Genomic DNA, 13,973 nt, shown 5'->3' on the forward strand with positions numbered 1-13,973 from the left:
TCATAACTCCATTTCTAAGCCTAAGCAGCCTGCAGTTAGGCCATCTCCCATCCTCAAATTGCTATGACTACTAGATTTGCTAGCTCTGAGACAAGTTTTCCTCAACTGATCACAGTTTCATATTTCAAAACAGCAAAGCCCTTGTCTAAAACTTCTCTGATATTAAATGCAAGTTCTGCAGCTAGTTTTTCTCCAAAGCCATTTTTATCTTCAGTGCAAATTTCAATAACTGTTCCCAAGCAGACATCTCCATTAAAAAAGGCAGCATTTACGCTGCTGTGCCAATGCCTGTATCTTCACCTCAAGTTGCTTCTCAAATCCCTATAAACACTTCTCCAGCTCCTTCTGTAACATGCACAGTATCTATACCAGTGCATGCCTTGATTATCTCCCTAAAGCCCAAAGTTATGGTAACTGTCAGTGTTGCCTCCAAAAGTCTTTATAAAATACCTTCTGCAGCTTCCATTCCTCTACTCAATTCAACAATCTTTGATGTGTCTGTAGTAAGTAAAACCTCAAGAGAAAATAAGTATATAATGCACACTAATTTCAGTGTCATCCACTTCTAAAAAGCCAATGAAATCCATCATGTCTATAGTCTTCCCTCTCAGGACACTGGTAGTACCTCTAAATGTTACATCAATAACCACTTCAGAAGTTAGAGAGTATACCCAAGCAGTTCAGATACAGAATTGAGAACTGACCCTCTGGCTCAAAGTTCAGTAACTTTCATTCCTAAAGATCCTTCTCTTACAAGGTCATCATCTTTATTTACAACCTTATTATCAACATCAGTACCATCTTATGTGACATTTCAGACTACAAGTTCTTCATTGATTCCCCCAGTCATTAGCACATCATCACTAACACAAAATATAACTGCTCCTCAAGCATCAGTTTCATTTCTAGATACACAAGGAACTTAAAAAATTCCAGTTATAGACATTCTGACTTGTGTGAATTTTTCTAAATTCACTTTAAATATAAACCCTTCTTCCAACCTTTCAGCAGCACTAAAATCATGCATTGTAATGTCCTCATTACTAATGCCTAAAATTTCTGAAGCCACTTTAGAAAGCCAGTCCTCTATGCCTTCACCTCCTCCTAAGACCACTCATATCTCTAATGTTTCTCTAGGAAAGCAGAGTTCTTCAGTAAGTTCTGCAGAAGAAGACGGAAAATTATCAGCCATATCAGCTGGAATCATCACTCAATCCACTACACCAGTGAATGCCACATCCTCAAAAGCACCTTATATTTTTGCAAAAATACCACCTAGCTCTTCAGCCAGTTTATTAGTTACTTCAGGCACTACTCTAGCCTCTAGGATTACTACAAAAACCACTGATTCTTTTGTTGCTGATTTGGATTTTTATATGGCTTCAACTTCAGTTCTTACCACCATAGAAACACACAAATCTTTGTTTACAGCTGCAGTAACTCAAGCTTCACAGAGCACTAAAGAAACTCCAAAAATTATTGTAATGAAAACAACTGGTACAACAAGTCCATTGTCACAGATGAAGAGTACCTCGTATACAGCTTCAGAAGTTAAGTACTCAACCTCATATGAGAGATCTGTGGAAATTTCACAAAGTGGTCAGACTTCACATGAGCAAAGAAATGTTACCAAGACAAAGGAAACCACAACTGACAAATCTTCCCTTCCTTATTTGCCAGTAACTGCAGTTCAGAGTTCGCTTTTTTCAAGAAATACAACCTCAGTAAAAAATATCTCTCTTTCTGGAGTCCCAGGTCTAACAACATCAGATAGGTCCAAAATCCCAACACAGAAACCCATTAAACATTATTTTAGTTTAACAGAGGCCACAGAGAGAACTAAAATAGGTTTATCTCATTCTAGTGGTGGAATGGCTCTGCCTTCCTCTTCAGAAACAACAGCTGTATCTGACAAGGCTTACTTTGGTACGATGATGCATACACTGATGCCTACATCTTCTGAGTGTGTGGTATGATCAGTTTTACTTGTCCCTATATGTTAAATTGTATATTACTTTTCAGTCTATTCTGTTATGCTATGTATGTAACATCAGAGATTTTAAATAGTTCCTGTTTTCTTTTTAGTTTGTATATTTTTAAATACCCATTTATTCTTAGAAGGTAGTTTTATTGTTGCTCTTACACTGCTCTGGTATATCCTACAACTTGGATGCATTGCTCTGAAAAAAAGGCTTTAAAGCTATATGCTTGTTCTAGATAGCTAAATATATTACCGAGGTGCAGAAAAAGCCATATTCCATGGAATTTTTGGGTTTCTGCCTAATCTCACTCTGTCTGTCCTTTTCCCATTTGTTTCTTTGTCATATGCTTTAAGCTGATGGGAATGCATGATTATGTGTTTCTTAAAATGCTTTGGATTATTACTGACTATAATGCATAGCCTCAGTGGATAATGCGTTTTATAGGGTATTCCACCAAAGTTAGATGGAACAGGAAGGGTGTGGTGTTAGATGGAACATGTATTGTTACCACCTGTTACAATCACAAAAGTGCAAATCATTCCAAAATAACTGATGAGGGGCAGGTTGATATGTTGATAGTTTCTCAGAGCAGGGGGATGGATAAGTAGTTGTTTGGACTTAATAAGAGCAATGAGCTTAGAGCTGATTCTGGTTGTTTTTTTCCTTATATGACAGCCAAGATATCTTGAATCTGATGACAAATGTAGCCAGTATGTATGTGTTAATATGGGTTGGATGTTATACAACCTTTCAAGAAACTGCCCTAAGGATGTGCAAAAGCCAGATTGTGGTTTTCGAGGAATGCCTGTTCAAGTTAACACTGATAGCTGCTGTCCAGAATGGGAATGTCCCTGTAAGTCACTGTTTTATTTTTAATAAAATATAGAGTCTTGATCCTTAAATTTCAAGTAATAAATTAAGGGTTTTTTCCCAGTGGGAATATGAGGTTGAATACTGGAATGAATTTAAAAGAGCTATTCATCAGCAAAACAGAATCAAATATACTGAATGTTTTGGTATATTTGAATTGACGTTCAACCACGTTATATTATAACATTCAAGAGAACCAAAATATTTTGTTTTGAATGAAAACATTGAAATGACATCTGCAGCATGAACACCAGTTTTCCAGCTGAAACTTTTCAGAATTTGTATCAGTAAAAATGTTAAGATTTCAACATTTTGGGATAAAAAAAAAAAAATTCTAGCATTTTCTGAAAGACAGAACCCCCCAGTTTCAGTTACTCTAATTGCAGTTTTTACTCATGTTTAGAAACTGCGGAAACTGGCAGATGAGTGTCTGCCAAGGGAACAAAAAGGCTAAAGAGAAATCATATTTAACCCTTGCAGTTACTGATTAATGATAATCAGCCAATGGTATTTTGTAACTGGTTAATTAAACCAATATTGCACTTTATATTTGTTTCAAGATAGGACAGAAAAGTTCCTTGTTATCAGTATCTCAAAAATATGTATATTTTAATACATATATTTTATCTCAAACTGTACAGATTCATTGACCTTGCCTGTAAAACATTGACTTAAGTGAAAATTATCACCATTTTAAACATTATCCTGTCTTGGGCACACAACAGTAGGTTAAGGTATTTCCACTGAGTACCTAAACACTTTGTTCTGCTTATGGCTCAATATTCTGTCTGCAGAACAAGGTCATCTATCTATCTATCTATCTATCTATCTATCTATCTATCTATCTATCTATCTATCTACCTACCTACCTACCTATCTATCTATCTGAAGGTATATGTGAAAGAAAATAATGTTAGAAATGAAAGGTTTGAGAAATGTCCTGTATTTGGTTTTGTGGTAACCTCATTAAATGACTTTTTTAGGTCAATGTTCTGTACTGTCTGAACTGAGTATTATTACATTTGATGGAAACAACATAGCCCTCTGCAATATGGCTTCCTACATTTTAGTCAAGTTACCAGGAGAAATTATTGTTGCTCATATTGAAAAATGTCCTGCTAATCAGGTAAGATTCTTGCATTTCTGCAATAACTGTAATAGTTTCTTGAATTTTTTTGTTATAAGCATGAAATTCTGCAAAAATATGTCAACTAAAACTTAGATATTAAAGCCATACCCATTGAAAAATGGCAAGTTATTTAATTTTCAAGGAGTGTGCTTAATCATACTCTCTAGATAAAAGTATTTTGTCTCAGGTTAAATAGTAATTCTTTTGTTGTATTATAAGGAAATTCAGATGTAGGTTGCTGATGAACGCTGAGGTGGATAGGGAGGGGGAACCCCAGAGCAAGAGGCCTTTCCTTTTACCCCTTGCTCCGAGGGGGAGCGTGCCCTCCCCTGGCCCCCCCACCCCGCAGCACCTCACGGCCCCCCAGAGGGTCCACTGGTGCCGTCAGCCAGGCAGGAGAGATGCAGGCAGAGAGAGGATTTTATTGTTCTGGTAACGGCTTAAATAGCTCTTGGAGGAATCACAGGGTGACCAGTGGGAGTTCAGGAGGTGTTACAAACCAACCAATTACAAGGAAGGGTTAACAAGCAATAAGTGACATTCCGAGGTACAGTGGGGAATCTTGGGAACAAGAAGGGTTACACAAAGGGTTACAATCACCATTTTAGAAGCGTGGTCACTTTAAACAATCATTACAACTTCAGCATACTTTTATATCTTAAAAGCATACTGCAACAGATTGCGTTTAAATTAGAAGAGGTGCCATAACATCTGAATCTGCATGTCTCCTTTCAGGCTCTCCATGCACAAGTCTTCTTCTGGCCTTGAACTTACACTTTACAATATGGTCAAAATACTAAAATATTTTGGATAGTCACAAAAAATATTTTGTAGTTATTTTAGGAAAGTATTAATGGCATTGGGATTACTGTGGCGAGTTGTTCTTTGTAGTTGTCTAAGTCTGCATTGCCTACCAAGGGGATCTGGCCACTTTAGTTTAGACTGCCAGTTAAGGTCAGGTCAGTCTCATCCTTAGAATCTATACATACATTTCCTTTACATTGTCTGTAGTCCTAATTTATGCAGCCCTTGAGCAACTGGCTTGTTTCCATCCTTGGTTTGTGGATAAACAAGTTACTGATGAGGAACTTCAAAAGGCATCTTTCCTTCCCATCCTTCTTTATTTGCTCTCACTGGGCAACTGGACACTTGAACTTTAAGACTCTTAAGTGCAACAGTCATGTACTGGTTTAGAGGTTTTCTATTAAATTGCTATCAATTTTCTATTAAATTTCTCTCTTCACTGTTTCTTGGTTAGTCTACAGGTGGTAATGTAGAACACATAGGCAGATGGGCTTTAGAAGTCTGTAGCTGTAGTTCTTTAAGAAATATTTTTGAAAGGGCCTTTCAGCATGTGCACTCCCTTAGCTGGTAATATTTTTTATTATTTATAAGGAATATATTAAATTAGTGTAATTATTTAGCAGATTGTAGAAGAACTTTAAAGACAAAGGAGTAGTCAACTTCTTTTTGATAAATAAAAACGCTGCTGATTATCATTGCACTTCTATTTTTTTTTTAATATTTTCCAGAGTGCAAATTCAATAAGAAAACTAGTAAGTACTTTTTTATTTTACTAATTCTAAAATGCATTAATGTTATATATATAGAAAAAATTCCCAATACCACTGGCACAGAATTAGAAAAACAATAGTAATTAAACTTATTTGTCACTTTTCTTTCAAGGTTCCACCTGCAAGCGCTTCGGGTCTCTGTTTTAAGAAATTAAATGTCACAACACCCACATATAAAATGCTTATCAATCGCTTAGCAAGAAAAGTAAGTATATATCAACAGTATGTAGACTTTAAAAATAGCTGGAGAGCTATTCTATTGTAGACTGTAATAATTCAGAATTAAAATTAAATACTACACGGTTAGGACTAGTTTTTCAGTTCAGGTTCACAGTAATTTATGATATCCTAGAAGCAAACCAACATACATTTCTGATACCATGCTTCACTTATATGTCATTTACCCAAAAATAACACTTCAAAGTTCTTTAGAGATTTTAAAGAAGCTGAAAAAGCAGTTATACTTGAGACTGTACTTTCAAAAACCCTAAAACTGAACAAAAATGTTCCACGATGGGATAAATACTTAATCTGCCTTTCCTGCTAGTCAGTTATAAGTCAGAACAGATAGCTCTGAATAAATGGAACGAGGTTTTGTTTTATGATACAATATACGATAAATAAGATTTATTCCTTCCTTAGAAAAGATTTTGTTTCTCATGCCTACTTCATTTGCAGTTATAGGAAATGGCACTGATGGGAAGCTCTGTGTTGTAACACTGTGACTGTTGTATGTGGTAGAGGCTGTAAAAAATTAACTTTTCTTATAAAATAGAAATACATATAAAATACATAATTGCAATCTGTTTTTATCCCTAAAATGTGTTTGGTTTATTTTAGGTAGTAGTGGATTCTGTAATTCAACCATTACCATTTTCAAAAGAAGGACTGAGTATTCAGGATACTGGCGCAATGTACGTTGTTAATACCCCAGCTGGTATTAGCATCAAGTGGGCTCATGTTACAGGCATCATAGATATACAGTATGGATTACACTCTAACACATCGATGCACACAGAAGGACTTTGTGGTGAGGCTATGGTCACAATTTTTTTCTTATTTAATAACTTCCCATTTGAAATTTGCAACTCCCTTTTGTGTCTGTGACCAACTGTCCTTACAGCTCTCCTTTTGACCCTCATTAGCTATGATGACAATCCTGTGTGAAACAGGCTTGTGAAATAATGCTAATTAATAGCAATAAATTAATCATTCTCTTTGAAAGTACTGCATGCTAATAAATTACTTTTTAGAATAAGTAGAGATCAGCACATTGTATCTAAATAGCTTTTAAAAAATTGACTTGTTTCTACCTGTTTTTAAGAATATTGTTGAAGTCAAGTAAAGAAAAGGGAAAAATTTGCAACGGAGAAGTGGCTGCTAATGAAGTTCAGGTAGTGACAGTGACATATTTCAGTGACTATGGAGAAAAGACTATCTGGCTGTTGTTAGCAATGTCAGCTTATTGCTGTGCAATAAAAAGGGTCCAAGTCTCCTGAGGATAGTGAATCTGAATTTAAAACTCCTGAGGTTGGATCTAGGGTCCAAAACTGTGCTGAGTTGTCTTTGACTTGAATTATAATGATGGTAAATGTAGCATGTTTCAGGCTTCCCTGAGAGCCTTTTTATAACTCTGCCCATATGAATAATATCAAGAAGTGTAAGCAGACATTTCAGAATTGCTTAAATTCTATCATAAGTGTTCATTTTCTGGTGCATTGTAATTTTATGTAGACTACCCTGTATTGAAAAGGAAAATGAACTTTTTATGATCTTTTAAACCTCTTTTAGTTTTAAAAGCAAACAATGCAATTCAGATATGCTTTAAATGTAAACAAATTAAGTCTTTAAAATCAATTGCTATATTCTGATTGAAGAAAAGGAAAGTTCTCCTAGATCTAGTGAGGGAAGGTGCATGTTGTCCCTGCATCTTTTCCCAGTATCATGCCATCCTCTCTATGCATGCTTAAAGAGTGGGATGAGATGAGGTCAAACGAAGGAAGAATTATAGAATAGTTATGGAAGAGTTGCTCTTTGTGTCATGAGAAGATACAAAGAGGAAGACTTTGCAGACAAATCCAAACTTCACTTTAAAGTGCTGTTCTACTTGCCGTTTTGCAGGAAAGTCTGAAACCTTCTTTAGCACTTGTGTCCTATTCTCTGCTGTTTATTCCTGATGGGGATTCTTCAATCCTCTCCCTCTCATAATAGAAAAAATGGTGTGACTATGTGGTAAATTGGCTTTATTTTTAAAAACTGTGTTTATTCTGTAATTCTGTAGTATGACCCTACAAATTCTAATTCCAGCAGTTAGTGATTTGCAGGAAGAAGCAGAAGAGTTAAGAATAGTGGGATGTTGTTCTACTGTCAAATGCTTCTTATCATGCAAATACATCTTCTGTATTTCTCCATGCTGTCTGAAAGAAAAACAGCCTGTCACAGCAAGCTAGTCCAGCTCTAAAAAGGGACCCTGGAGAGCATCAGACTGCAGGGCTGGAAGTGCAAAGTCAAGGGCTTAGTGTGGGGTTAACGGTGCAGAAGGAAAGTTGGAGCAAGATAGAGAACTTTGCCTGATCAGTTCCTGAGATATAAACCACTAGTATGGTTTATTAATAAATTGAGTAAGAACCACATTTTCTCTTGAGAAAGCAATTTATTCATCAAAAGATTCTTTTCACAACTTCTTGCATTTAGAATGTTCAGTTAAGTTTCAGTACATGTCAAATTATCAGTGACAAGCAGTTAACTTGAAAGCCATCTGCAGTTACTCACAAGGAGCTGACTGCTATTCAGTAGAATGAGATCAGAATCTAGTGCCATATCAGCGAATTTGCTACACTCAACACCACATATTTTTGGCAGTTTTTCTCAAAAGTTAATTAATTGTTGGGAAAGGCATAATTAGATGTATTGTATGATCTGCTCATTTTACTTAGCCGTTGGGGTGAGAACTAAAGTCACAAGCAGAAGGTTGGAACTACAGTGGACATATTGCTGCTTTCATTTATAAACTCAGGTGACTAAGTTGCGCGGGTCAGCCTGACGCAATGTTAATCTTACCTTATTAAGTGTACTTTTCTTTCCCAAAAGTAGGCACATGGGGTGGTTTTTTGTGTTTTAAATATGATGCTCTGTTTCCAGGGGTGTGTAATGGAGATCCTAGTGATGACCTGAAAATGCAAAACATGACCATAATTACAAATATGGAGGAAATTGAAATGTTCATTAAGAGTTGGGAAATTGAGAAATCACTTGATGTAACAACGAGGAGGCCAGTAAGAAACTGTACTGAAGATAACTGCACATATTGTATGGAACTGTTAAATAGAAGCATTTTCATTCCTTGTCACAAGAAAGTGAGTACAAAGATCAGAAAAATTGCAGATGCAATTCAAATAAAAGTCATATAATTAAGAAAAGAGGGAGAGATATATGCACACATTTATATTGATCTCTGTGCTATTATGCTGTTTTAAAAATTATTTATTTTAAAATAATTAATAGGAAATTCTCAAAGGCAAGACACCAGATCATCATGTCAAGGCAAATATTTTCCAGAAGAGTTATTTTTATTAAATTCTTCTTATGGGTCACTAGAACAGAAAGTCTCATACTTCTGCTGCATACAACTTTGACTCATGCAGTCTCAGACTTATTTGACTAAAGAAATTTCCAGTTAAATTTTGACCTAGTCACTATTATGTTGACAATTTGGTAGCATTTCTTAAACAAATCATTATAATTTGTTTCTGAAAACTGTACTTTCTAATAGAGATACAGCTGTAGCATGCATCTTGCCACTTCCCAGAACAGAAAATGAGGAAATCCCTAATCTCTGAGCTCTGACTGACTTTCCCTGCTTAATTAAAAATAAAAAGGATTAATTACTCAAGTGTCCCTTTCTTCTCAGAGATAGATGCGTTAAGATTCCTGATTCACTTCTTGCTGTCCTGCCTTTCCACCCTTAGTTTGTGTTGTGTTAAACTTTGGTTTTCATCAGGGACAAATGCTGTTAAAGGTATTGCAGGCAGCTGAGCCTCTTCCTTCACATTCCCAAGACCTCTCCTCACTTTTCCCAGGTAGAAAAAGAGGGAGCAAGTTCTTCTGAAAGGAAGGAGCTATATTTGCCACAGAAACTTAGTGAGAGGAACCAATGGTAAGCAGTTTGGAATCAAGAAGGGAGAGTAGCGCCAGTGCAGCACAGTAGCGAACAGGCAGAATGAAACAAAATCTGACTTCCACCTTGTTATGAACTTAAGCAAGTGGAAACAACAGAAGTAAGATAGGTTGCACCACCTGCATTTAGACTCACTCAGTAACATAGGCTCTCAGGTCCTACAGACACAGAAAGAGAGTAATAAAGAATTCATTCTCAGCAGGATTTTATGGAAGGTATAGCAGAAATGTTTAGTTGAGATTGTTGACTTTTAGTTGACAGGGCTATACTGAAAAGTTCTTGCAAGTATTATGAAAATCTCCTTAGGACTGTGTTCTGATGAGCATACAAAACTGGTTGTTTAAGTTTTCTAGAATGAGTATTCTAAGAAAAAAGGAGTTTTTTAATTTAGGCGCTGCTAATGATTTTTCTTCTCTTGGGGCTGTATTATTTCTTGTAATTAATGATTTATTTTAATTACATAAAGTCCTTATACTTTTTAGTTCCCAATTGCAATATGTTCCTAGGTGTCACCACAGGAATTTTGCAAGAAGATGTGGATCAGCAGTACTTATTTTTGGAATTATGAGTGTGATGCACTTTCTGCATATGTGGCTTTGTGCAACAAGCACAACATCTGCATTAAATGGAGGACAGCTGATTACTGTTGTAAGCCTATAACCATATTCTATACACCATGTGTCTTTAATGATGAGGTTTTTTAGTGATTTAGTGTTTAGTGATGAGTTAAAAATATATTACTTTCTATTATTATTTTAAGTACTATTTCACTTTATCACAGGATAGGTAAATCGGGGTACAAGTTCTAAAGATATATTCTTTTAGTCAAAGTGTCATGAATGAGTTTAATCTCAGTTGAATGAGTTGCTTACCTAAAGTACTGTTAAAAGTATGAATGCATTCTTTCTGTGATACAGTAATTTGTTCTTGCTACCTATTTATACAATGAAATGCTGAAAGAATAACAGAAACACTCGATGTCCTGTTTTCATTCCTTGCAGCATTGACTTGTCCTGAGGGCAAGGAATACCAGCCTTGTGTGCAACCCTGTGAAGCTAAGACATGCTTAAATAAATGGTTCTATGAAGATTCTCCCTGCTCCTATTTGAGGGAAGACTGTGTGTGTAAAAATGGCACCATTCTGCATAGAACGGACTCTGACCTCTGTATACCAGAAGAAAAATGTAGTAAGTACATCAGAACAGAGTAGTTTTGCAGATATGATGATATTAACCATAGTTCAGTATAAGATTTTAAGTTCTGTGTCAGCCCTCAGTGAGTGTGAATCTGGTAGAGGTCCGTTCAACAGCGCCTAGCTGTGTCTTGAGCTACAGCATTTTGTGCTTTCAGTTCACTTTGATTTAAGACCCAGTGCTGATGCACTTCAGTTGGGGGGAAAATGATGGTCACTGTTCCATACCTTTCAAGCTTTTCTTCCTCTAGTACTCAGGGAGAATAGCATAGGCAGGTTCTGTACCTTGCCCTCACCTGTTTTCATCCATAGTGAAGCATTCATTCCTTTGGGGCTTTTAAGGTCATCATCCTTTCTCAGATTCCTTTATCATAATGCTTGATAGATGTATTATTTTATGCAATAATTTTATGCAATTCATAATTGCTTATAGAAAATGGCAGCTGCCTATGTGCTGAAGGGTTGTAACGGGTTTTTTCTTCCAGCATGTACAGATAGTAAAGGACAACCCCGCGCTGCTGGGGAGATCTGGAATGGGTCCGTGAGAGGCTGTTGCATGTATGGCTGTTTAGAAAATGGAAGCATTGTTGCTGTAGAACCTGAATGCAATGAGGATCCACCGCCAGTCTGTGAAAGAGAAGGGGAAGTTATTGTCCGTGTCATTGAAGAGAGAGCTTGCTGTCCCAAGAAAGTTTGTGGTATGTACCACACTTGTTTTCAGTAACAGAAGTATAAGGTAAGTGCTTGACATTCACTTGCAGCTGACAAACTTTAGGCAGCGTTCAAGGTAACATTTTTCAGAAGTAATTTTTGAGTATTTGTGGGTGGTTGGGCCAGGAATTCAGGCTTCTTTTCTATATAAGAATTGACTCGCTGAAATAAATTTTTTCATAGAATTCCACCAGTTAAAGTTTCTGTTAAAAATTATTTTTTAAGCTCTTGCATGAAATTTAATAATAAATTTATATCTATTTGATGATAGAAGTACCTTGATAATTGGGGCAGTCATTAGACCCTGTTTGCTTTCCTTACCAGTACTTTGGTGTGACAAGCAGTATCCTCTGATCTACTGCTGTTTTCCAGATGCGGTTTTCTGTGAACTGATCACTGCACGATTGTTAGGAAAGAGAACAAACTTATTACTCTTAAAAGATTAAACAAAATATACTTATTTCTTCTTAACATCTTCAAGGAAATTGAGAACAAATGGTCCAGCTGATGTGGTGCTTTTGCTCATTAGATACCTGTAACCAATGCTGTATTTTAAATTTGCTTAGGGGAAATCAGTGGGACACTTTAGCTGACTTCATGTATAGGAAGCAGAGCAAGTAAATACCCATTTTAGGAGGGATATAGCTGCTTGCTTGTGCTGAGCTCAAAAGTCTACATGATGGTATGGAGTGCACTTTAAACTGGCTTGGGCTGCTCTTATTTAGTGGATCTCTGTACTAGATGGTATAAATATCTTGAGCTGTAGAACTTGCAATTGTATCTATTTAAATACACAATTTTTTTTTTTTTTTAATTCCACAGAATGTAACATGTCATTGTGTGATGCCATTATTCCAACATGCAAACCCAATGAAAAATTAGTGGTAGGCTACCATCCCCTGTCCTGCTGTCCGCAGTACCGATGTGGTAAGGGAAATACAAAACCACAGTTACTGGGAAGTTTTCCATACCTGCATTGTATGTTGAAAAAAATTTGCATTACAAGTTGTTTTGACTGTTAACAGAACGGAACACTGTAAATACCACCAGGCAACAAGATATGTTTTTTTGTCCTCATTCCCCAATATTTTTTTTGTGTTTGTGTTTTGCATCATTTCTGATTTACAGCCAATTTGGGGTGTTTTATTTTACTAAGTAGATCAAGAATATATTTTCTTTATCTTTTTAGTATTGTCTTGGTGGCCTCTTTTAAGATAGTGTTTGTTTTGCATCCTACAGAATGTGATCCTTCAGTTTGTTTCAATGCTTCCCAGCTGGACTGCAGAGAAGATCAATTTATTGTTCAAGCAAAACAGGAAGATCCTTGTTGTTTCTCACATCTCTGTGGTAAGAAGCCTCTAACATGTTTATGGAGAATTAAGGAATAGTCAAAAGTTTACAAAATCAGACTATAATTCTAAACCAAGTAATTTAAGCCAGGAGTTCTTGGAGAAGTCAGTGAGACTTCACACGGATCAGTGTGAATCTGGAGAATAATTATTTTTGGGTTTGGGGATCTTTTGTTTCCAACATAATTTTCACCATCATACTTGAATTTTGTAAGTTTTTATATAAAATCCATGAAAGTTCTGTTATATAAGTAATAAACACAATATTACTTGTTATTTATTCTATAAAATGGAATTCACATGTGCTAACTTTTTAGTGTTTAAAACTCTGTAAATGTCTGACTTTTTTTTTTTTTTTAATGTTTAGTTTGTGAATCCTGTATTGAGCCTGTTCCTTTGTGTGATGAAGGGGAAATTCTCACTGTAGACCTTAATACCATACATTACTGTTGCCCTCATTACTACTGCGGTGAGTGTAACTGTTGTCAGTTCATTATGTTGCCAAACTTAGTAAAACCAGCAGATTTGTGTGTGTGTGTAAATTTTTTGATTCAGCATTTAAGGTGGGCTTCAGATATAGACTAAGAGATCCGAATGAAGGTAGATTCAAAGTTCTTGCTATGCTCAGTGGTGGTCTAATGAGCCTAGTCAGTGGAGCCTGGAGAGGTTATTTTGTTCACCAGACAGAATATAGTTATTTTCATGATGATCTAAGTACTGATATATTAACATGGAACTGAATCCCGTCCTTGGAGTGTCAGTATACAATTGTTCATATATTTAAACACATTTATTAAAATAGCTTCTGTGTTGTACCACTGTTGTACCATTCATTAATGCTTAGGCAGTTTCTTTCACTTTTAGCTTTTAGGGGAAGGAGTAGGGTTGATTACTTTTCAAACAATGAGCAGCCAGAAGAAAAATATTTGCAGTGTAACCCTAGTCCCTTTCATAGCCTCATAAAACATACAGATTGTGCTATATGTTCT

At 36.0% G+C, this 13,973-nt stretch overlaps 1 protein-coding gene across 1 annotated transcript in view; it reads left to right on the forward strand.

The window, feature by feature from the left end:
* Positions 1-13,973, forward strand: part of OTOGL (otogelin like) — a 93,936-nt gene that overhangs the window by 63,368 nt on the left and 16,595 nt on the right. Inside the window, exons 37-49 of the mRNA XM_050324827.1 lie at positions 929-1,970; positions 2,658-2,835; positions 3,836-3,978; positions 5,514-5,537; positions 5,668-5,760; positions 6,396-6,585; positions 8,697-8,911; positions 10,239-10,380; positions 10,734-10,919; positions 11,410-11,622; positions 12,458-12,562; positions 12,875-12,982; positions 13,352-13,453. Coding sequence (XP_050180784.1) covers positions 929-1,970; positions 2,658-2,835; positions 3,836-3,978; positions 5,514-5,537; positions 5,668-5,760; positions 6,396-6,585; positions 8,697-8,911; positions 10,239-10,380; positions 10,734-10,919; positions 11,410-11,622; positions 12,458-12,562; positions 12,875-12,982; positions 13,352-13,453 — 2,741 coding nt within the window. The remainder of the gene's footprint in view (positions 1-928; positions 1,971-2,657; positions 2,836-3,835; positions 3,979-5,513; positions 5,538-5,667; positions 5,761-6,395; positions 6,586-8,696; positions 8,912-10,238; positions 10,381-10,733; positions 10,920-11,409; positions 11,623-12,457; positions 12,563-12,874; positions 12,983-13,351; positions 13,454-13,973) is intronic.

The sequence above is a fragment of the Myiozetetes cayanensis genome, unplaced genomic scaffold, assembly GCF_022539395.1.
Source record: "Myiozetetes cayanensis isolate MyiCay16 unplaced genomic scaffold, myiCay2020 scf3, whole genome shotgun sequence".
Taxonomy (NCBI): Eukaryota; Metazoa; Chordata; class Aves; order Passeriformes; family Tyrannidae; genus Myiozetetes; species Myiozetetes cayanensis.